The sequence below is a fragment of the Bombyx mori genome, chromosome 2 (genome assembly GCF_030269925.1).
Source record: "Bombyx mori chromosome 2, ASM3026992v2".
Classification (NCBI taxonomy): domain Eukaryota; kingdom Metazoa; phylum Arthropoda; class Insecta; order Lepidoptera; family Bombycidae; genus Bombyx; species Bombyx mori.
Window position 1 is genome coordinate 7,431,427 of NC_085108.1, and position 24,600 is coordinate 7,456,026.

General features: G+C 38.7%; 1 protein-coding gene across 3 annotated transcripts in view; it reads right to left on the bottom strand.

The window, feature by feature from the left end:
• LOC101742237 (uncharacterized) overlaps nucleotides 1-24,600 on the bottom strand; it is a 43,463-nt gene that overhangs the window by 12,945 nt on the left and 5,918 nt on the right. For 2 of the 3 annotated variants that reach the window (XR_002431637.3, XM_004933278.5), the window contains exons 8-12: nucleotides 23,643-23,695; nucleotides 21,921-21,949; nucleotides 3,480-3,570; nucleotides 1,748-2,292; nucleotides 1,225-1,334 (exon numbers count right to left, since the gene is read on the bottom strand). Coding sequence is in view for 2 of the 3 variants with exons in the window: in XM_004933278.5 (XP_004933335.2) it covers nucleotides 1,225-1,334; nucleotides 1,748-2,292; nucleotides 3,480-3,570; nucleotides 21,921-21,949; nucleotides 23,643-23,695 (828 nt within the window). In the remaining variant the exon portion in view is untranslated. Of the gene's footprint in view, nucleotides 1-1,224; nucleotides 1,335-1,747; nucleotides 2,293-3,479; nucleotides 3,571-14,295; nucleotides 14,332-21,920; nucleotides 21,950-23,642; nucleotides 23,696-24,600 lie in introns of those variants that run through there. The other variant, XM_062673593.1, reaches the window with a different exon arrangement.

Consider the following 24,600-nt stretch of genomic DNA (forward strand, 5'->3'; position numbering starts at 1 on the left):
GATGTCTATGGGCTCCAGTAACCATTTAATATCAGGTGGGCTGTGACCTCGTCCACCCAATCAAGCAATAAAAATAAAAAATTACCTCGCTGAATCTACCACCGAATCGGAATCGCGACCCACTTAGAAGATAAAGCGAGAAACTCATTGAGCTTTGTTTGCGGATCGAATTATGATAGTACGCTTTTAGCAGCTTGGTATCTATGTATGTTTATTTGTATGCAACAAAAGTAATTTTTTCACCAACATCAAGAGTTAGTGTTGGTGAAAAACTTGTATACGCACCAAGGACCTATGACGATACAATACTTAATAACTTCGCTCTGATATTCTGACCGGTAGTATTATTAAGAAACATATTAAATAAACTGTTAGTTTGATTTGCTATGGTAACAGTATTTAAACTAAATTGATTAATACATAATTGCGGACTTAGAGTCCACCAGTAAGTATATGCAGTCGGCGTCTACGCGCCACTTCGATAAAGCGGCACGACACGAGAACCCTCTCATCTGAGAGTAGATTCTGCGAAGCACGGCTCTTGCTAGGGTTCGTGTTAGCAACGTCATCAGGTTTGAGCCCCGTGAGCTCACCTACAAAAGTTAGGGTTACGCTGACATAGCCTCTCAAGGCTCTCAGCTTAGGTAGGAAAAAAAAAAAAAACATAATTGCAGATGAATCATACAAGTCATGGTTCGTCTGACGAATACCACCCAACATTGAAACAAAAGCCGAAATTTAATTGAGTCGTCTATTATCAAAGGTGGCAATCTGTTCATTTGGACAAAAAAAAATTATTGATATGACAATTCAGTTTGATTTGAATATAATCGTCTCCTTCAAAGAATACGGTTCAAAACCTGCATTAAATAAAGGTTAATAGTTAACCTGTTATTTATCTAAGATGTCGTTCCAAAGAGTTTTGTGACTGCCAATGGAATACAAAGTCAATAATTCGTTTTTCTGATTTACCAATCATTGTCCAAAAGTCAGATTGCCGGCTTTGATAATAGTCGACTCAATTATCCTATTTCACGGCATAGTTAGCCAGTAATGCCGTATTGGGTTACATTTCGTCCAACCTAAATAATTACACATACACTTTGGGGATTTTATTTAATTAACACAATGCTATTCTTATCCAGCCCTTAAAACCTTACAAATTGTTTTTACTATTTGTAATAAAACTAAAAATAAATTAGCCCAATCTTTCAATTAACTTACAGAGCGTCGTTAGTTTTTAGATCATCTATATTGGCTGTTGTAAATTCATCTTTAATGTCTTCCGTATTCATTTCCAGTTTGTTTGGAGTATTTTCTTTTATTGTTTTATGCTGAAACCATTATTGTATGACAACAAACAAAGGCCTACAAAGAACTCCCTGACAATATGGTGGGGCGTATATTACATTTTATTTAGTCGCCACTGACGAATTATCGAAAAATACCAGAACAGTAATTATTATTACTCGCCTTCAAAAGAAAAAATTACAAAAAGAAACAGAGGATATTCTAATTTTGAGGCTTCAGAGATTATGGAAAAACTTCGGTTATTAGGTTGAAACAAGTTTTTGAATTAGCTTTTTTTTATTGCCCTTGTAGGCAGACGAGCATACAGCTCACCTGATGGTGAATGGTTATCGTCGCCCATGGACTTCAGCAATGCCAGGGGCAGAGCCAAGCCGCTGTCTACCTACCCTGACTACCTACCTACCTAGCTAAGGGAATTTAAAAAGTCATCAAGTACCTTGTCCTCCATATTTTTGCCTTTACCGTGTCTACATTTGTCCTTATGCTTTTCGAACAATGCGCCAACATTTTGATTAGAAAATACATCCTCAAAGTTTTTGCCCAATATTTGTTCCAATATGTCTTCCAACTTTTGCGTGTGTTGGTAAAATGGATGCTTATTGTATTTCTCGTGGGCGTCACTTTCCTTGGGCGTGTGCGAGCACTTAGCTACCTTCCTGTTTGGAACATAATCTTCTTTCCTATTATTCTCTAAAACAGTGGGCTCAGTTACACTATCATTCTTTAATCTTTTATCTTTTGTAACTTCACTATTGACGGTGATATTTTCATTTTTCTCTTGGCCTGTATCTTTCGCTTTTTTGATGCCTGCGTTATCTTTTGAATCTTTAACTTTACTGTGCTTGTTATAAAATCCAAAGAGCTTGGGCGATCTTTTAAATCTCTCAACATTGTGCCCATTCAAAGAGTTATAGTTAATGTCGTTTGATTTTTTCAGTTGTTGTATCTGTGATTCTGTTTCCATCAATTTCCTGTAGAAGTCTGAAATTTTCAAAGCTCATCATTATTACTTTTGCAAGCTTGTTGTATCATCATAGTCGGTTACTCTTGGCAGAATAGTCGTGGTCATGTGGAGTCCTTGTTTATTAAAGCCTTGATAGCTGTTCTCCATATTTCACGAACTGAGGCTTGGCGCACGGTATTATTATATTATTACACTATACATCCAGCTTGGTATACAGTGCTTGGCTAATGGCAGGGTGATGTTTAAAAAATTACCTTACCTTTTCACCTTTTGTGAGATACACATAATAAAAAGTATTTACGCAAAAGTACTACTGGTGGTAGGACCACTTGTGAGTCCGCGCGGGCAGGTAACACCACCCTGCCTATTTCTGTCGTAAAGCAGTAATGCGTTCCGGTTTGAAGGGTGGGGCAGCCGTTGTAACTATACTAAGACTTAGAACTTGTATCTCAATGTGGGTGGCGTGTCTACGTTGTAGATGTCTATGGGCTCCAGTAACCACTTAACATCAGGTGGGCTGTGAGCTCGTCCACCCATCTAAGCAATAAAAAATAAAAAAGTATACTCTCTATTTCGTGCTAAATTCTATGTGGTCATTAACGTTGCTATCTACGGTATATTGCTATCTTTTAATTACGAAAAGGTTGGTAATGGTTCCAACTGCAATGAGTAATATTTTTGGCTGCACGGGTCGACGGGCCGACAAATTAATGTTTCTCTTGCTGTTAGGTTGGAGCATGCTTACAACGGTACTACGTTAACATCATCGTCTTATGGGTGAAGGAGCTCACGGCTAACTTGGTATTAATAGGTTGCCGGAGCCCATAGATATGAACAACGTAAATCCCACCATCCATCTTGAGACATGAGTTCTAAGTCTAAATTTTTATAGTACAACTATTGCTCCATCCTTAGACAAAACGGTGGGACCTATCCGTCCGGTTCATAAGACATCCTACCACCAGTGATTACGCAAATTATAATTTTGCGGGTTTCATTTTTATAGCACGATGTTATTCCTTCACAGCGGAAGTCAATCGTGAACATTTGTCCAGTACGTATTTCATTAGAAAATTTGGTAGCCGCTTGCGGGATTCGAACACCGGTACAGTGGCATCACTTAGTACCAATGCATCGGCCGTCTTATCCTTTAGGCCGCGACGACTTCAGACAACGTACCGTTCATAAATATTCAAACCGTTACCTTTAAGACGTTCGCTGTTCTGAATTTCGCTAACTTTGTATTCATCTAGAATGTTCGAAAGGGAATTCGACGCGAAACCTTCGAGATCATTCTGAAATTAAATCGATAAATACAAAAAGAGTGAATTGCGTATGCATTTAATTAGATTAATTTTTCGTGTCCTAGTAGTGTTTATGATGGGACAGTCTTTATACGATATAAATAGTGACTATAACATTGTATTCCAGGGTACACATGTGGTGGTATTTCCGTTGAGATGTCTACGGACTCTACATACTTGATAACTCGATCACTTATCTAAAAAAAAACGACATTCCTTTTATAACTTGACTAGCGACCCGCCCTCGCTTCGCTTCGGAAACATTAAAACACACATGAAAACAAAAAATTAAAATAAAAAAAAGTAGCCTATGTTCATCAGGGACAATGTCGGCTTCTAATGTAAAAAGAATTTTTCAAATCGGTCCAGTAGTTTCGGAGCCTATCCGAAACAAACAAACAAACAAATCTTTCCTCTTTATAATATTAGTATAGATTTAATTGTCATCAATCGACATATGATCATCGCTGAGCATAAGCCTCTCGCAATTTACGTCACTGATCCCAGTTTTCGTCACCTCTCATCTACTTCCAATTCAAATTTTCTAATGAAATACGTACTTAACATATGTTTACGTTTGACTTCCACGGTGACGGAAAAACATCATGTAACAAAAATAAAAATAAATCCGCTAAATTATAATTTGCGTAATTACTGGTGGTAGGACGTCTTGTGAGTCCGCGCAGGTAGGTACCACCACCTTGCCTATCTCTGCCGTGAAGCAGTAATGCGTTTCGGTTTAAAGGGCGGGGCAGCCGTTGTACGGTAATAACTAAGACCTTCCTACTCATATCTCAAGGTGGGAGGCGGTATTTACGTTGTAGATGTCTATGGGCTCCGGTAACCAATTAACACCAGGTGGGCCCTGACTTCGTTCATCCATCTAAGCAATCTATACTAATATATAAATCTACAGTGGTTTTTAACGGATGTTCCGTAATAACTACTGAACCATGCATTCGATTGACTTGAAACTTGGTATCCGTGTAGAAAATACATGTACTTAATGGATAGGCTATATATTTATATGAGTATTGGACTTCCTAATAATAATGACAATAAATAATGTAAATTTTAAATGCCCAGCGAAGTGATTACGGCTAGTAAATAAATAAAACTATATTTTCATTTTAATAAACCCTAAATCAAAAACAGCTTCGGCCAACGCTTTTCGCACGAGCGCAAACTTTCAAATTAGGCATTCACTGAATATTAAATCGCAAATCGCTCGGCGACAACAACGGCCATTAGGGCCTGGTCCGGAAGGCGGAATCCGCGACCGCCTCGCCGCGTATTAACCCGTTGCTGTAAATTAACTCGGCACAGACCTCAGGTGGCCGAGAGAGCTTTCAATTTACATTGGTAAATTGAGACCAAGTTAATGTGGGCATTAGCGGACACCTAATAACAAAGTATGCGACTTAGGACGAATTATTTTACGTTTGCATTGGATTGAAAAAAGATTTTCACCTAACACTGTGTCTCGTCCGTAAACCACCGATATACAGGGTGTCCCAGAATGTTTTTTTTTTATTGCCTTTGTAGGCAGACGGGCATACGGCCCGCCTGATGGTGAGTGGTTACCGTCGCCCATGGACTTCAGCAATGCCAGGGGCAGAGCCAAGCCGCTGCCTACCGCTAATCCTAAAACACTTCATAGAAGAGCTATTGGCGATACACAAAAAAAACTATCTCAGGTGGTAAGTATCTAAACAGCGGCCTGGCTCGGTAGGCAGCGGCTTGGCTCTGCTCCTGGCATTGCTGGGCGACGGTAACCACTTACCATCAGGTGGGCCGTACGCTCGTCTGCCTACAAAGGCAATCAATTTTTTTTTTACGTATTTAAAAAAAAAAAAACTTGATATTTTCCATACTGCTGTGCGTTTCTGGAATATACAACAGCTACAAATAAATGAAATCCATAGGCTTTTTGGTGTTATAATATTCTACATGGTCTATACTAAGGAATATGCAGGAAATCATATGAGTAGCTAGTGTTATTTTTTATAAAAGTTAATCTGAACTTAAATTTTAATAATGAAATCTGGTATTTTTTCTTTATTTTTAATTTGGGTGCTACCTAAGATATTTTTTTTGAGTCCCCTATAGCTCTACTATGAGGTGTTATAGGATTATCGATTCTTTCTGGGACACCCTGTATAGAGACGCAAAAGTGGGATTGGCATAGATAGACTGACCAGCTCCGCACTACTCTCGACACCACAGTTGACGACGCTCTAGACTCGGCGGCAAATAGAAAGCAAATGGCGTGGAATGATCCGGAATAAAATTTTGTTGCGATAAGGTGGTTCCGACTCTTAGTATTGAAGAAATGGAAGCGAGAAGAAGAAGAAGGCATACAGAAGAAGAAAGCATACAGAAGAAGAGAGCCATTTGGATTATCGATAATCCCATTCTCACGGATCGTTTGGAACCCTCCGGGCCTGCGGAGGGACTTGGGTTCCCTCTGTATTTTGTACGGTATGTTCCATGAGGAGTGCTCTGAGGAATTGTTTGTAGAGTTCATCCATACTACCTAGACCCATTGCGTTCATCCACAGCGCGTTTCCAGAGATCTTTTTTGCCACGTACCATCTGGCTTTGGAATGAACTCCCCTCCACGGTGTTTTCCGAGCGCTATGACATGTCCTTCTTCAAACGAGGCTTGTGGAGAGTACGTAAAGATACGCAGCGGCTTGGCTCAACCCCTGGCATTGCTAACGTCCATGGGCGACGGTAATCACTCACCATCAGGTGGGCCGTAAGCTCGGCTGCCTACAATACCAATAAAAACAATTTTTATCAACTCACATTGCCTTGTGGCGTAATTTACCATAAAAAAAGTATTATGTGTGTGTTAATTTAAAACTATTTTTGCTGTATCCCCCGTGGGACAACAGTCACCAAAGCGAAAGAAAGTTTCTGGTCACTGTCCTCGTCGAATCCGTCGCTTGCGACGAAGGGCTCGACGAGTGAATTAACCCTCAGACACAGTCCACTGAGTTTCTCGCCGGATCTTCTCAGTGGGTCGCGTTTCCAATCAGGTGGTAGATTCTGCGAAGCACTACTCTTGCTAGGGTCAATGTTAGCAAGACTCTGGTTGGAGCCCCGTGACCCTACACACGTTAGGGTGAAGCTGAAATAGCCTCTAAAGGCTATCAGCATAGACAGGAAAAAAAAAGAAAGAAAGAAAGCTCACACTAAACTGCTCTGGTTAATTTCAAATTCATACATTCAAATTTAATTCCGTTACAATTAACTAAATTAGGTAAAACATATGAAACGTCAAAACACAACGGGCCTCAAATGTTTCTTAATTAGTTTCGATTTTATTATCAAAGTTCATTAATTGCTGACCCGAACTTTCGAGAATTGAGATTAGGACCAGTACATGCACCAAACATTTAAGGAGGAGCCGTATTCAAATTTATGAGCTCGTATTGTTTGTGCTCTTTTTATTGCTTAGATGTATGGACGAGCTCACAGCCCACCTGGTGTTAAGTGGTCACTGGAGCCAATAGACATCTACAATGTAAATGCCGCCACCCACCTTGAGATATGAGTTATAAGGTCTCAGAGCAACGGCTGCCCCACCCCTCAAACCGAAACGCATTACTGCTTCACGGCAGAAATAGGCAGAAATGGTGGTACCAACCCGACTCACAAGAGGTCCTATCATCTATAATTTTGCAAATTACAATTTTTCGGGTTTGATTTTATTACACGATATTATTCCTTCACCGCGGAAGTCAATCGTGAACATTTGTTAAGTACGTATTTCATTAGAAAAATTGGTACCCGCCTGCGGGATTCGAACACTGGTGAATCGATACATACGAATGCACCGGACGTCTTATTCTTTAGATCACTGCGACTTTCAAACACACTTCACGGACGACTTTCACGATGAAGTAATTTTTGAAGTGAAACTTCTTTAGGCGAGTCGAGAGTAAAATTTAACTCGCGACAGATTCGTTACGGCTAGAGAGAAAAGATATGATTTAGGAAGGGAGAGAGTGAGAGAATAGACAGAGCGTCTCGCGAACCACTCGACCGTGGAGAGAGGGAAAGGGCAAAGCAAGCTATATCGTTTCTCTTATACACAGCATTCCCTATTACAAGATAAATTTGATTTAAGGATGAAAAATGAAGATAACTACAATACTATGAGTATATCTATATATTAATACGTGAAGCAAAAACTTTGTATCCCTTTTGTACGAAAATTGCGCGGACGGAGGAGTATGAAATTTTCCACGCTTATAGAGAATATAGAGAAGAAGTGCACAATGCTAATATTTTTTTAAAATAGTGCATAAAAGATACATGAAATCAATAAAGAAAACATTACACACACTACATACCATGTATTTGACGCGCACACGCATGCATACTATTTATTGTCAAACTTTTGTTCTTGACGTCTGTTGTCAAATTGAGAATAGATTAAATATTGTTTGTCTTTATTAATATTTTTTCATAGTGTAGCCTTGGCAAAATTTGTGATTATAGAAGTATAAAATACAATCATAATAGTGTACAAACTTACAATTCCAATTAATTATAGTCGAATTTCGACTACTGCGGGACCTCTATTGTACATTAATTTCACCTAATTTATTAATTTATATTAAGTAATTATTTTTCTTGAAGCGAATGTATGGGCCTTAACAAAAATTCGAAATGGCCATATTCATTATCGGCATGTGCCGTGTGTGGAATTCTCCGTCTCTCTCGAGCCCTTCACATTTCGGCTAAGCCGGAACGAGAGAACAAAACTAACTTATGTAATGTACAAGTTTTGTAATAAACCGCCTTAGGATTAATGAGCGCAATGCTTTGCGAATCGCGGGTTCGATTTTGGACTGCTCATTTTAAAATTAATCAAGTCTTATCATGAAAACGATTAGAAATTGATGGTAGAAAACAGAATTGTCGTAACTTGAAAAATCCAACTTTACACCAAACCAAAAAAAATATTTCGAAAAAAATCACAGCTCATATTATATTTATTGAAATATAAAGCTGAGAAATTGCTATAAAATTTAATGAAAAATGTAATCCTAGGAAAACGAGATACAGACTATTATTAGTATTAGTATTTTTTTTATACAAGAATATTGTAAAAAGTGTTTAAGCCTAAAATGCAAGTTACGAATTTTCCGCTTTCACCCGTCGGCATATTTAGGATCTTAGAATCTTTAAATGCTTTTAAAAATCTTCAAGCTTTATTCTTATTTTAATATTTCTTTTAAATTTTATCCTAGTGACCTCGGGGGGCCATATTAGATGACTAAGCGAGTAGGTGAGCTCACGGCGCTCCAAAAAGCTGCTAACACTAGCCTTAGCAAGAGCATTCCGCTGGGTCTACCACCAGATCGGATCCACTGAGAAGATTCGGCGAAAAAATCCCTTTTTTTATTGCTTAGATGGGTGGACTAGCTCACAGCCCACCTGGTGGCTGCGAGCATGGCTGCCCCACCCTTCAAACCGAAACGCATTACTGCTTCACGGCGGAAATAGGCAACGCGGTGGTACCTACCCGCGCAAAACCTATGGGTGACTATCAAAAACATTACGTCGCAACGCGTAAACCACCCCAAGCATCACAAACAGGCGAACAATTAACACGGAACAATAAATTGATATAATATTTACCGCTCCTTCTCCCCTCCGCGCACTAAGTTAAGCCCGCGTCTCGCCCCGCACCTGCGTACTAATTAAGACCTGCTTTATGTACGTACGCCGAGTGATTCACTCATTCTTAATTACTCGTTTCCCGTTATTTAAATACGCATTAAAGTGATCGCAAATTATTGCGGCGACATAGGACAAGTTAATTTGTAATTGTAGAATTGTTTGTTTGGGTTTTTTTTTTTGAAGTGAAAACTTCTTTAGAATCGTTGTGATTTCAAACCGGATGCAACGGAAAAAACGACAGGTAAGAGACACAAATACAAAAATGTGTAAGGATGAAGCCAGCAAAGAATGAGACAGAAATATACATACTATTTAATACAGCGCCATCTGTGAGATTTTTTAATACTAACGTGCTACTAACTAACGGATTATACGTGAAATTAAAATATCAATTCACAGAGGGCGCTACCTTACAATTATTTACTAATGACAAAATTTTACATATACTTAAGACGTTTAGGATAATTGTATTTTAATTTTGGAAGGTTTCACTTCTACCACGTGTGAATTGCACACATGTATTTTTTTTTTAATACGAACGCAATCGCTTTGTACTCTTAGCGGCAGGCAGCGGCTTGGCTCTGCCCCTGGCATTGCTGAAGTCCATGGGCGACGGTAACCACTCACCATCAGGTGGGCCGTATGCTCGTCTGCCTACAAGGGCAATAAAAAAAAAACTCTTATTTTAGTACCGTCGCACGGAATAGCTCATAATCTTTGGCCGTTTTCTTTTGTTAGCCCTAGATGGATGGATCGCACGGCCCACCCGCTCTTAAGCGGTTGCGGGCTTAAGCACAAAAATGCGTATGCCTCTCTCGCCTCTTATTCTGGTATACCAGATCGATTTACGAAGCCAAGTTTCATTGAATTAAAATTATTACAATGCATTTACGTGAATTGCTTTTTAATACGCTTTTATTAGCTTCAGACGTATGTATGTTAGTATGTAACGGAATCTTTGAACATGATTTTGACCCACTACAAAACGTCGGATTAACTCGAAATTTGGTATACCTATTAAGGACCGATGACCATACAATAATTAAAAAAAAAATTGAAAAAAATTTAAATTCAACTAAAAAATTAAAAATAAATAATAGTTTAAAAAAAACTAACAAAATATGATGTTATAGAAAATTAACTAAAAAATTAAAAATAAATTTTAATCAATTTGATTTAAAAGTAGTGTAAGAAAAAATAATTTTATTGTAATAAAAACCGTGGGGTGCATGGTATCAGTAGTTATAAATATTTCATGAACAGATATGAGTAGAAGGGTTATTTTGATAATATCCTGAAAAGCATCCCACGCTTTTTTTAGTTGGACATTCTTTAAAAGCATATTTTGTTAGTTTTTTTAAACAATTATTTATTTATAAAGACTATCAAAACCTAGACGTGACAACCAGAAATAAAACCGTAAAACTATTAAGCGGAACATCTGTGTCATTCTCAGGCGATGCTAAGACGCACGCGGCAATGCCAAGGTCGGGTCGAGATTAAGATTAAGAGATTAAACTTACTGGTGGTAGCACCTCTTGTGAGTCCGCGCGGGTAGGTACCACCACCCTGCCTATTTCTGCCGTGAAGCAGTAATGCGTTTCGGTTTGAAGGGTGGGGCAGCCGTTGTAACTTACTTGAGACCTTAGAACTTATATCTCAAGGTGGGTGGCGCATTTACGTTGTGGATGTCTATGGGCTCCAGTAACCACTTAAAACCAGGTGGGCTGTGAGCTCGTCCACTCATCGAAGCAATAAAAAAATAAAAAATAAAATTTTAATTAAAAAAAAACACAGACCGAGAACACTAGTTTTTCTTCACTTAACACAAAGCGAACCGTGCGCTCGTCTAGCTATCGTAAACATTTAACTAGAGCATTAACGTAAAAATATCGCCGTGCTTTTAACGACGACGAAAGCGCTCCAACGTAAGCGCCGCAAAGTGAAAAATGAAAAAGCTCCAAGAGCAATACAAACGGCCGTTAAGTTTTTTTTTTCGTCAGCGGCGCACGTCTGGCTCGACATTTACCGGCCCTTTTTTTCGTGGTTCGTTCCCGCAATAATGCTTATAGGCCAAGAGCTGGATATGTTTGCGATAACCTTATCATATGCGTCTGATCCTGCGGCCTTGCTGATAATTACTGGTGGTTACTTAATAGTGGTAGGACCTCTGGTGAGTCCGCGCGTGTAGGTACTACCACCCTGCCTAATTCTGCCGTGAAGCATTTCGGTTTGAAGGGTGGGGCAGCCGTTGTAACTATACTTGAGACTTTAGAACTTATATCTCAAGTTGGGTGGCGCATTTACGTCGTAGACGTCTATAAGCTCCAGTAACCACTTAACACCAGGTGGGCTGTGAGCTCGTTCATCCATTTAAGCAATAAAAAAAACTAAAGAGTTCAGCGTGAATTTCAACCCGAAGAGACAACACACAGTTTCTCGCCGGATCTTCGCAATGGGTCGCGATTTCGATCCGGTGGTAGATTTAGCGGAAAACTGCTCTTTTTAGAGCACATCTTCGCCACCTCTCTCAGGCCTGACTCCATGAGCTCGCTTATCAACCCGATAAAACCGGAACAGCCCCTCAAGGCTATGAACGATGAGATAGGAGAAAAAAAAAGAGGTAAAAAATTCAAAACAATACCTAGCTCTCGAACCAAAGTCAAAAGTCAATGAATGCGCTTTTCGCTGCAGCAAAGTATCATTAACAAAACGCATACCTGGACGACCTCTTTGTGAGTGCTCACGAAGACACCAAATACAGATATTACAATGCACCAAAAAAAAAAAAATTCTTTTTAGTTTATTTTATCAAGACTGTTTTATTATTATATAACTTTTCAGAGCGGTATTGGACGAACGCTTCTTCAACGCCGTTTTGAATTTAGTATCCACATATGTGGGACCCAATTAATCATTAAAACACGCGGTATTTAAGAAAGGACCTTCTTAAATAGTTTTAGGGCAAGACGTAACTGTATCTAAAAATTAAAACCAATGTTTTATTTATTTATTGCTTAGGTGTGTGGACGTGCTCACAGTCCACCTGGGGCTGAGTGGTTACTGGAGTCCATAGACATCTACACCACCCACCTTGAGATATAAGTTCTAAGGTCTCAGTATAGTTACAACGGCTGCCCCACCCTTCAAACCGAAACGCATTACTGCTTCACGGCAGAAATAGGCGGGGTAGTGGTACCTACCCGTGCGGACTCACAAGAGGTCCTACCACCAGTAAAAAGCATTCGCATTCGTGCATGTATTCGCAAGCATGTATTCGAGAACTTTCTTTGAGCGCTTGGAAACGATTTTGAAAAAGTTTACCGACAAAGAACACATAATATAATTATACTAACACATTCGAAATGGCCAAATGTATATGTGAGTCGACTATTATCAAAGCCGGCAATGTGACTTTTGGACAATTATTGGTAAATCAGAAAAACGAATTATTGACTTTGTATTCCATTGGCAGTCACAAAACTCTTCTGAACGACATCTTAGATAAATAACAGGTTAAGTATTAACCTTTATTTAATGCAGGTTTTGAACCGTATTCTTTGAAGGAGCTGATTATATTCAAATCAATCTGTATTGACATATCAATAACATTTTTTTGTTCAAATGCACAGATTGCCACCTTTGATAATAGACGACTCATGTATGTTCAATAGTCTTCAGTGTGTGGTTGGGCACACACTGGTTAAAAATTCAGCTTTCCGCGTGGTGGCCCGCGAAAGCAATAATAATTGCCCTACAGTTTAGTGACCCCGAAGCAGAGTCACAGTTTTAAAAGCTCAAAACAGTTTGAATGCGTTTTCTTAAAAAAAAAAACCTTCAAAACTATACATAGTTATGGCCCCGACTCGTCTCACTATATACACATTAATCTTTCGTTTCAGACTTTTTTAATCTGCCGTCCGCCCGCGGGACCCCATTGTTCTGGACAGACAGACAGACCAGGGCCCTTTGTCAACCCGTTTTGTACGTACCGACTACTTTGCTGATTATGTTCTGTTTTAGTTATGTCTATATTATTTATGTGTGTGTTGTTCTCGCGACGAAGTCAACGGAAACACTATTTTTTTCTTATTTATTTAAATATTTGATAAAGTACTGCCTCATCGTAAACAATTAACATTGAAAATAACTTAAACTATTTAATTTACTGGTGGTAGGACCTCTCGTGAGTTCGCGCGGGTGGGTACCACCACCCCGCCTATTTCTGCCGTGAAGCAGTAATGCGTTTCGGTTTGAAGGGTGGGGCAGCCGTTGTAACTATACTCGAGACCTTAGAACTTATATCTCAAGGTGGGTGGCGCATTTACGTTGTGGATGTCTATGGGCTCCAGTAACCACTTAACACCAGGTGGGTTGTGAGCACCAACCAACTATGCAATAAAAAAAAAACGATAGAATAGAGTCAACATCTACAACGTACAGACACACTCCCGTTCACGTAATAGTGTTAGGAAAGATAAACTGTTGTAAAAATGCTAAGCTTGACTGGACTATCATAATTATGATATCGATATTATGCTAAGCCATCAGTACGTCTCATTGTACGAGAGCCCCTGATGTGGTTGACCGGAACTTGTATACAAACATAACTTGAAAACGTCATGTCAGCGAGATTCAGGCATCTTTTCGAACATCTTGTGTACTAAGATAGATATCACAAGCGCAACGGCAGATTGTACAAGAAAATAATACAAAATGTGTGCAATTCACACGTGGTAGAAGTGAAACCTTCCAAAATTAAAATACAATTATCCTAAACGTCTTAAGTATATGTAAAATTTTGTCATTAGTAAATAATTGTAAGGTAGCGCCCTCTGTGAATTGATATTTTAATTTCACGTATAATCCTAAATTAAAATTCACTACAAGAGCTTTCATACACACGTTAGTATTAAAAAATCTCACAGATGGCGCTGTATTAAATAGTATGTAATCTCTTTCTGTCTCATTCTTTGCTGGCTTCATCCTACACATTTTTGTATTTGTGTCTCTTACCTGTCGTTTTTTCCGTTGCATCCGGTTTGAAATCACAACGATTCTAAAGAAGTTTTCACTTCAAAAAAAACGCCCAATCCTCAATTCCCAAGAGTGCCACAAATATAATGAGTATAAACTTTGAGCCTCCTTGAGTAATGGCAGCGTCGCCGGCCACAAATCATTGCTCACGACTCGCACCTAAGACACAAAATTTATACCGCCATTTGTACTAGCTGCATGGACGTTACATAGTTATCGGGAATTTAGTATTAATACTATGCCTTTTTTATTTTTTTATTGATTAGATGTGTGGACGAGCTGACAGCCCACCTAGTGTTAAGTGGCTACTAGAGGCCATAGATATTTACAACGTAAATGCCGCCACTCACCTTGAGATATAAGTTCTAAGATCCCAGTAGAGTTACAACGGCTGCCGGTGGTACCTACCCGTGCGGACTCACAAGACGTCCTAGCACCAGTAATTACGCAAATTATAATTTTGCGGATTTGATTTTTATTATACGATGTTATTCCTTCACCGTGGAAGTCAATCGTGAACATTTGTTAAGTATATATTTCATTAGAAAAATTGGTACCCGCCTGCGGGATTCGAACACCGTTGCATCGTTAGATACAAATGCACTGGATGTCTTACCCTTTAGACCACGACGAATTCAAAACTTGTGTGTGACTTGAAAACTTCTTCATTCACTCAACCACCCTGCCTATTTCTGCCGTGAAGCAGTAATGCGTTTCGGTTTGAAGGGTAGAGCAGCCGTTGTAACTATACTGAGATCTTAGAGCTTATATCTCAAGGTGGGTGGCGCATTTGCGTTCCAGATGTCCATGGGCTCCAGTAACCACTTAACACCAGGTGGGCTGTGAGCTCGTCCACCCATCTAAGCAATAAAAAAAAATAAAAATATATTTGGTCCTAAAATCTATACAGCGTCAATACAGCGGGATATAAATTGATTTATAGACTGCGTATTGGGACTACAGCAACTCTTTCCGTGTATATATTTTTTTTTCTTTATTAGACTTTATTAAGATTTACGGGACGCGGTAAAAAAGTATTTTTAAAAGTTTCGTATTCATTGGGGGGACGTATAGTATTTTATTGTTTGTTTAAAAAAAAAAAACAAAATGTGTGCAATTCACACGTGGTAGAAGTGAAACTTTCCAAAATTAAAATACAATTATTCTAAACGTCTTAAGTATATGTAAAATTTTGTCATTAGTAAATAATTGTAAGGTAGCGCCCTCTGTGAATTGATATTTTAATTTCACGTATAATCCTAAATTAAAATTCACTACAAGAGCTTTCATACACACGTTAGTATTAAAAAATCTCACAGATGGCGCTGTATTATTTCTGTCTCATTCTTTGCTGGCTTCATCCTACACATTTTTGTATTTGTGTCTCTTACCTGTCGTTTTTTCCGTTGCATCCGGTTTGAAATCACAACGATTCTAAATAAGTTTTCACTTCAAAAAAACGATTTTGAATGCCCTACAAAATATAGGGATGCGATTATCATCAGGCTATGAGATTTTAATCGCAAAATTCACTTCAAAATTAAGATTGTTATTCATACTAATGATCTTGCTCATATAATTTTACTTATTGTTTTAATTAATATTATAAATGTGAATGTGTGTTTGTTTGTTCTTCATTCACGTCACAACGAGGCAACGGATTGACATGATTTTTATAGTGATGTTCTTAGTTCAGGAGACTGATTTAAGTTATCTTTTATCCCGCTAAAACATCTCATTCACATTTGAAACTACACTGAGAATTTTTATTGACCAGGCGGGTGAAGCCACTTGTGACATTTAATCATGCTAGTGGTCCGGCAGTAGTCGACTATAATTAATTGGAATTGTAAGTTTGTACACTATTATGATTGTATTTTATACTTCTATAATCACAAATTTCGCCAAGACTACACTATAAAAAATATTAACAAAGACAAACAATATTTAATCTCGATTTGACAACAGATGTCAAGAACAAAAGTTTGACAATAAATAGTATGAATGTGTGTGTGCGTCAAATACATGGTAGGGTGTGTAATGTTTTCATTACTGATTTAATGTATTATTAATGCATAATTTAAAAAAAATTATTAGTATTGTGCACTTCTTCTCTGTATTCTCTATAAGTGTGGAAAATTTCATACTCCTTCGTCCGCGCAATTTTCGTCAAAACGGATACAAAGTTTTTGCTTCACGTATTAATATATAGATATAATTGCTTAGAATTGTTTATTAAGGCATATGTCTGAGAATATAAATCACTTGTTTATAAGCAGTATCCGGAGAATACTGATAGTATAACGTCAGATAAAAATGCGACTTTTAGCAAAAAATTATATTTTATGGCGGCGAAAATTTTAAAATAGGTCATTTTTCTTTTAGAAAAAATGGTACTCCCTTGTGGCGTACTAGTGACCACTAAGGCCCACTACGACTTTTTAAGATATCACACTATTTGAGGAGTCGGTAAATAATCACCCGACACTAAGAACTTATGGGAACTTGAGTCAATCCCTACCTTCATTTCCAAACAGCGCTTGCGCGAGTTTTACAACATTGGTAGGAGATAAGAGGCTATATCGATTGCCCAAGATGTCTATACTAGGCCAATTCCTGGTAATCAGTTTTTATTTAGGTGCTTTTCTGAAAACGTAGCGCTTTGACTACGAGGCTACGGTTACAGTGCTACGGCTACGAAGCTACGAAAGTAGTGCTACGGATTTAGACAATTTGTTATTTATTGCCCTGTAGAGGTAATGTAACCCTGTAATGTGGTGTTGGAGACGCATGCTAAGAATTCCGTGGACAGCCTTCCGGACTAACGTGTCGATATTGAAGCAACTGGGCATCAAAATCAGACTGTCTACTGTATGTCTGAAGCGGATCCTCGAATATTTTGGTCACATTGCGAGGAAAGACGGCGATAACCTGGAAAAACTTATGATCACAGGGAAAGTTGAAGGCAACAGATCTAGAGGCCGCAGCCATACTCGTTGGTCCGATCAGATCCGCACCGCTTTGGACAGTACAGTGTACAGCGCGCTGCATGACGCCGTGGACAGGGGAAAGTGGAAAAAGATCCTAAGATTGAAGCTCATGGGTGATGGTGGTCACGACCCTCAGACATGAGGAACACGACTCGAGGAGGAGGAGGAGAGGTAATATACAGCTGTACTACAGGTTAAATGGTAACTGGAGCTTTAATGACAGTATACGCCTTGAGAAATGAGGTCGTTGTCCGACTCTTCAAACGCTAATGTCACGGCTTTAACAAGGGAACTCGCGATATCAAGGGCAAACCGCAATCCTGAAATACTAGGAACAAACACAAGCTTGTTGTGCCGATGAGTAGGTTACATAAGATACGAAATTCATTCGGGTGCTTGTCTGTGCGCCTGTACAACAAAATCCCACAAGATGTTCAGAACCTACATATACATAGGCTTAAGAAAACTATTAAAGAACATCTGTGCAATAAAGCTTACTATAAAGTCAATGATTATCTAGAAGATTGCACAAAGTGGGAATGAGTTGCTCGCTCCGGGCATTTCAATATTGCAATAATTGTTACGTTATAATACTCATTGTAAAAATGAATATTTGAAAATAATCTAATATAAAAAAAAACTAATATTAAAAAAAAAGACATGCCCTCTGAGTTTCTTGCCAATTCTTCTCAGGACGAAGGCTACTTTTCTTTTTTCTTTTTTTTTGTAATAAATAAATAAATAAATAAATATTTACTAACAATCACGCCACGTTAACTGTTCCCGTGCTAAGTTCGTAAAGAACTTGAGTTACAGGTACCAGATAACGGAAATAAATTTAAGTTTTTTATTATACACATACATACCTAGTCAGGTCATAAATTCTGTCACATGTTTAATGTAAAATAATTGAAACAAGTTTATTCATTATGTAACCATTCATATACCAAAATGAACTTAACAAAACAGATTCTTATGACACTAAAGTTTATTCAAAATGACCTCTGTGATTTTGAATACAGGCCTTCAATCTGCGCGGCCAGTCGTCTATCGCAGCACGAACGAGGTCCATGTCAATATCGGCGGCTGCCTTAATCAAGGATGTCTTGAGTGACTCCAAATTGGGATGAGGCTTTGAGCACGCCTTTTCCTCCAAGTGTTGCCATATCTTGTAATCTAACGGATTCAAATCTGGACTGGAGGAGGGCCAGTCTTCGTGCCGGATGAAGTCGATTTCACGCGCCGCCAGCCAGTCTTGTGTGCTCTTCGCTCTATGAGCTGGCGCCGAATCTTGTTGGAATACCCAGTGTCTGTTATTGAACATGGTATGAGAAACAGGTTCCACAAGGTTCGTCAGGACTGTATTTTGATACACAACTGCATTCGTTTTTACACCTTTCTCACAAAAATGTACCTCTGTTAAGCCCCAATAAGAAACTCCCAACCATACCATGAGCGAGGATGGAAAATGACCTCGTTGGACACGCGGAATACGGTTGCTCGCTTCTTCACTACTATGTGCGTACACCTTATCATTTTGTTTGTTGTAGCTCTCTTCTACGGCAAAAAATTTTTCATCCGAAAAAAAAATTTCCCGATATTTTTTTCCCGCGTACCGCTTCAACAAAGCGCGGCATCTCTTCAGTCTCAGGTCCATTAGACGAGCATTCAAACGATGTCCTGATTTTCTTCGATATGCCCGAAGCCCTAAGTCTTCATTTAACACCCTTTTCACCGTGGTTCTGCTTAACCCCATCTGAAGGGCCAACAGTTTCTGCTTACGTTTGGGATTTCTTTGAATTCGCGCCTTCACAGCTTTTATCACTGCTTGAGTCCTAACAGACCGAGGGCGACCACTTCTTGACCTGTCATCTACACTAGAGTCTTCATTGTATCGTTTGATGGTACGATAAACGAATCTTTTGGTTATATTCAAAATTTTCAGTATGTTAAAAATTTGAATTGGCGCGTAACCGCGACGACGCAACGCAATAACTGCAACACGGTCTTCTTTAAGCGTCCACTCCATATTTAAAAATGAGTAAAATTCTAAAAGTATACATTTTTATTTTCATGAACAATTCGAAATTCGAATTCAATAAACTTTTTTGTGGCCAGCATTCTAAAAGAAAAGTTTTAACTGTGTGACAATACTTATGACCTGACTAGTTATATTTAATATACATCCATAACCCTGGAAAAGACATTTATATTTATCATACAAATATCTTCCCTTGGCGGGATTCGAACCCGCGACCCCCTTGTGTAGTGACCATGTCACTTACCACTACAATTGGAATTGGAGGTAGTTCTTTTGACGTTCAACAAGTATGTACTATCATTTATGATGAATAATTTTTTTATTTTATTTTGGTTTGATTTGATTTGAAGGTTATTGCTACCTATTGAAACAGAACCCATGGTAGCATCACGACCCAAATAGACCGTCAGCGACACTAAACCTGCCAAACTCCTAACACGCATTATCACCAGTAAATTCGCGTCTATCTGTTTCTCTGGCGAACCCGGTAGCCTATCTCAAATCTCTCGATTAGATTTCCGAATATCAGGTAACCATTTAACATCACTTGAGTCTTTTGCCCTATTGCCTAAGTGTAGACCGCGGGAACCTCCCTACCCTGACATGTTTCCAAACCCGGGCGGAGATCAGACGTCGGGTGGGAGAGTGCTGGTGAGGTAGAGCCCTAAAACATCCTTGGGCCCGTGGTCTACTCCCAACATCTGGATACCGTCAAGTGCTTACTGGTGGTAGGACCTCTTGTGAGTCCACGCGGGTTGTACCACCGCCTTGCCTATTTTCTGCCGTGAAGCAGTAATGCGTTTCAGTTTGAAGGGTGGGGCAGCCGTTTTAACTATACTGAGACCTTAGAACTTATATCTCAAGGTGGGTGGCGCATTTACGCTGTGGATGTCTATGGGCTCCAGTAACCACTTAACACCAGGTGGGCTGTGAGCTCGTCCACCCATATAAGCAATAGAAAAAAAAAAGGTGCCACGTATCCTGCGTGGACCACGTTCCTACCTCGTAGGAAGTTCGGCACAATGCCCGAACAAAAAATATCCCCGTTTGCCTTCCTAAGAGCTATAAGATGCAATCAAATCTGTCCTCACAAAGATACTCAGTGATTAGTAAATGCTTAAGCATGTACACAACTTTCGACAATGTTTCTTTTTTTTTTGGAGTTTACTCCTTTAGAATCGATTTACATATATAGGCCCGGGGTATGAAAATTATGGGGACCAAAATCGTACTAGCATGTCACACGAAATGCGTTATGCGCCTGATTGCGCATGTCACACGAAATGCGTATCGCAGGTGACGCCGGGCTGCTGCGCCGGCAGTCCGCCACAAAGCCTCGTACTGATCGCGCGTTTCTCTCATTATTGTATTTTCATATATTTGTTAGTCGTTTGTTTTGTGTCTCGTTAATTTGTTAATAATCTGTAGTGTATCGTGTTGTCGTAATATAGAACTATTTCTCGTATTGTTTCGTTTAATTTTTTATATCCAGTAAACTCCAGTCGTGCGTCGGAGCGGACACACACACTTTTTATTTATTGCCCTTGTAGGCAGACGAGCATACGGCCCACCTGATGGTGAGTGGTTACCGTCGCCCATGGACTTCAGCAATGCCAGGGGCAGAGCCAAGCCGCTGCCTACCGCTTAATACTCTCCACAAGCCTCGTTTGAAGAAGGACATGTCATAGCGCTCGGGAAACACTTAGTTATATGGCACTGTCAACATTGAATGAACCGCTTTTTATCTCTCCCTCTTTGGAATGCATTGTTTCGTTTTTCCCTTTGCTTTCACTCGTGACGAATCACTTTTTATATGATCGTGAAGCTTTTGATTGATAACTCATTCGAGATTGTCTGTTCTATTCAAAAAAAAAAACTAACATAAGATTTAGATTTAGATCTTGAATTTAGAACTTTAAGCTGCTTTAAAAGAATAGTGAAGGAATATTAGTTATCCGCCTAGTGTTATTTGCTTGTTTATGCTTTATCTATATTGTTGATTTATTATGAGTATTTAAGTATAATTATACAATGTAATTATATAAAATGTATGTAATGATATTTATGTGTTAGATTTTTTAAAGTTATTAACTGAAATAAAGTAATAATAATAATATATGTAGATCATACAGTGATTTCATATTACATATATTCAACGGTATTATTAATTTATTATTCAAATGTATAATTAATAAGTACACCGCAACATACTTGCTGTATCTTTATCTTTTCCAGAGTTACTGTGAATTAAACGGTTCTCTGGAAGAGATTCAGTAAAATAAGAGAACCAGTAAAATAGGCAGGGTGGTGATACCTACCCGTGCGGACTCACAAGACTTCCTAACACCAGTAAAAACCTTGGTAGAAATTGGTAGAGTAGATACCACCACCCTGTCTATTTCCGCCGTGCAACAGGAGACTTTTAGTCAATTGCCTACGGTCTACCGGCCAAATACCAGCCCCTGAGAAGATGTTCCTCTTCACTACTGTCATTATCACTACCCTATATTCACCTATCTAGTGGTAAGGTAAACACGAAATTAATACATTAAAAAACACAGCTTAAAACTCACCCAACCACGAAAGCTTGCCGAACCGAAACCTGAAAATAAAATATCTGTTAAAAATATCTGTATCTGTAATCTGTAATAATAATATATGTATCGATAAAAATGTAAAGTATCTATGAAAAAAAAATTAATGTTAAATATACGTATGTACATATGAGTCGTCTATTATCAAAGGTCGCAATCTGTGCATTTGGACAAAAAAATGTTAATGATATGTCAATACAGATTTGTTTGAATATAATCGTCTCCTTCAAAGAATTCGGTTCAAAACCTGCATTAAATAAAGGTTAATACTTAACCTGTTATTTATCTAAGATGTCGTTCCGAAGAGTTTTGTGACTGCCAATGGAATACAAAGTCAATAATTCGTTTTTCTGATTTACCAATAATTGTCCAAAAGTCACATTGCCGGCTTTGATAATAGTCGACTCATATATTACACGCTTTATATTAGCTTCACTTGTATGTATGTTTGTATGTTTGTAACTGACTCCTTTAGACGCCATTTTGGACCCACTTTAAACGGCCAGATTTCATTCAAACTTTGTAGATTTATCGAGGACCGATGAGAATTCAATATTAAATAAAATTGATTAAAAAAAAAATTTTAACTTAACTAAAAAGTGAAAAATAAATAATAGTTTAAAAAAACTAAAAAAACACGCTTTATATAAAATTCAACTAAAAAATTGAATATAAATTTAATAAATTTAAATTGAAAATAGTGTAAAAAATATATAAATTTTATTGTAAAAAAAGCGTGGGGTGCATGGTGTTATTAGTTATAAATATTTTTCTGACAGATATGAGTAGAAGAATTATTATTTCAATAATATCTTAAAACGCACGCTTTTTTAAAAATAAATTTTATTTTATTAAATTTAATAAAAAAAAATTGGTTGAATTTTATATAAAGCGTCTTTTTTCTTTTTTTTAAACCATTATTTATTTACACTAATGTATGCTATGTATTTTGTGTATATAAATATTTATATATAATATTTTGATTTTGATTTTGATTTTGATTTTGATATCTACTCTGCACCACCTTTGGTTGACTGGTAGAGGAGAATGCCTTAGACATTAAGTCCGCTAATGTAAATATTATATGCAAAGTATTTTTTTTTCCTAAGCCTCAGGGCGGTATTTTTATGTAGTGCTGACGTTAGAACTAGATGTATCTAAGAGCACTGCGAATCTCATGAGCATATGTCTATGGCCGCTGATGGTGGCTGTCTGCTGCCTGATCCCATGTCAGCACTGCGGGTAGCCATTTTTTTTATTTTTATTTTTATTGCTTAGATGGGTGGACGAGCTTACAGCCCACCTGATGTTAAGTGGTTACCGGAGCCCATTGACATCTATAACGTAAATGCGCCACCCACCTTGAGATATGCTTCTAAGGTTTCAAGTATAGAACGGCTGCCCCACCCTTCAAACCGAAACGTACTACTGCTTCACGGCAGAAATAGGCAGGGCGTTGGTACCTACCCGCGCGGACTCAAAAGAGGTCCTACCACAGTAAAAAACTTGAAATTAATAAATGGTTGCTAATTTACTAGTAATATTCTGCATACGTTTGTCGCGAAGTAGGCTAAGCGATTCGGCTTGAGACAGCGACTTTGACTTCATGTCTCAATTTGGGTGTCCGTCATGAGACGCGGCTTATTGTCTCCAATAAAAATCGAATACAAAGTGTTAGGCAAACATTTGCTAAGCTCTTACCGGATTCAGAAGCACCTCCATAGCTTGAGGGTTTTGAATCGCCTTTAGGTTTTCTGTAACATTAAAATAATTTGTCAAACCGTACGACTCGCGTGTCTCTTACAATTATTGGCGCTTTAAGCGCCTTATTGTTGGTCTTGAGGGAGCATTTCATCGTAACCCGACGAGTAGGTGAGCTCACGAGGCTCAAACCTGACGTTGTTGCTAACACGAAACCTAGCAAGAGTCGTGCTTCACAGAATCTACCACTGGATCGGAAACGCGACCCACTGAGAAGAGTCGGCGAGAAACTCAGTCATGGAGAGTGCTCTGAGGACTTGTTTGAGATGATCCCGTCATCTCGTTTTTACCATCACACCGCCCGCCACCGGAGTAGAGTTCATCCATGCTACCTGGAGCAACTGCGTTCATCCACAGTGCGTTTCCAGAGACATTTTTGTCACGTACCATCCGGCTATGGAATAAGCTCCCCTCCACGGTGCTTCCCGAGCGCTATGACATGTCCTTCTTCAAACGAGGCTTGTGGAGGGTACTTAACTGTAGGCAGCGGCTTGATTATTGCCTTGCAATTTTTGACATTCATGGGCGACCGTAACCACTCACCATCAGATGGACCGTATGCTAGTCTACCTACAAGGGCAACAAAAATTTCAAAAGATCTCTTTTGTAAGAGGAATTCAGTAGCTTTTTGCTTATCAGTCTGTAGCAAATAAAAATAATTAAGGTATTTGAATTACGGTGTTAAGTGGTTATCGGAGTCCATAGACATCAACAATGTAAACGCTGCCACCCACGCTCCGTCTTATACGGCTGTCCCGCCCTTAAAACTGGAACGCATTACTGCTTCACGGCAGAAATAGGCAGGGTAGCGTTACCTACCCGTGCGGACTCACAAGACGTCCTACCGCCAGTAAAAACCTCGGTCTAAGAAGAAACAAGCACGTAAGAAAACGTTACG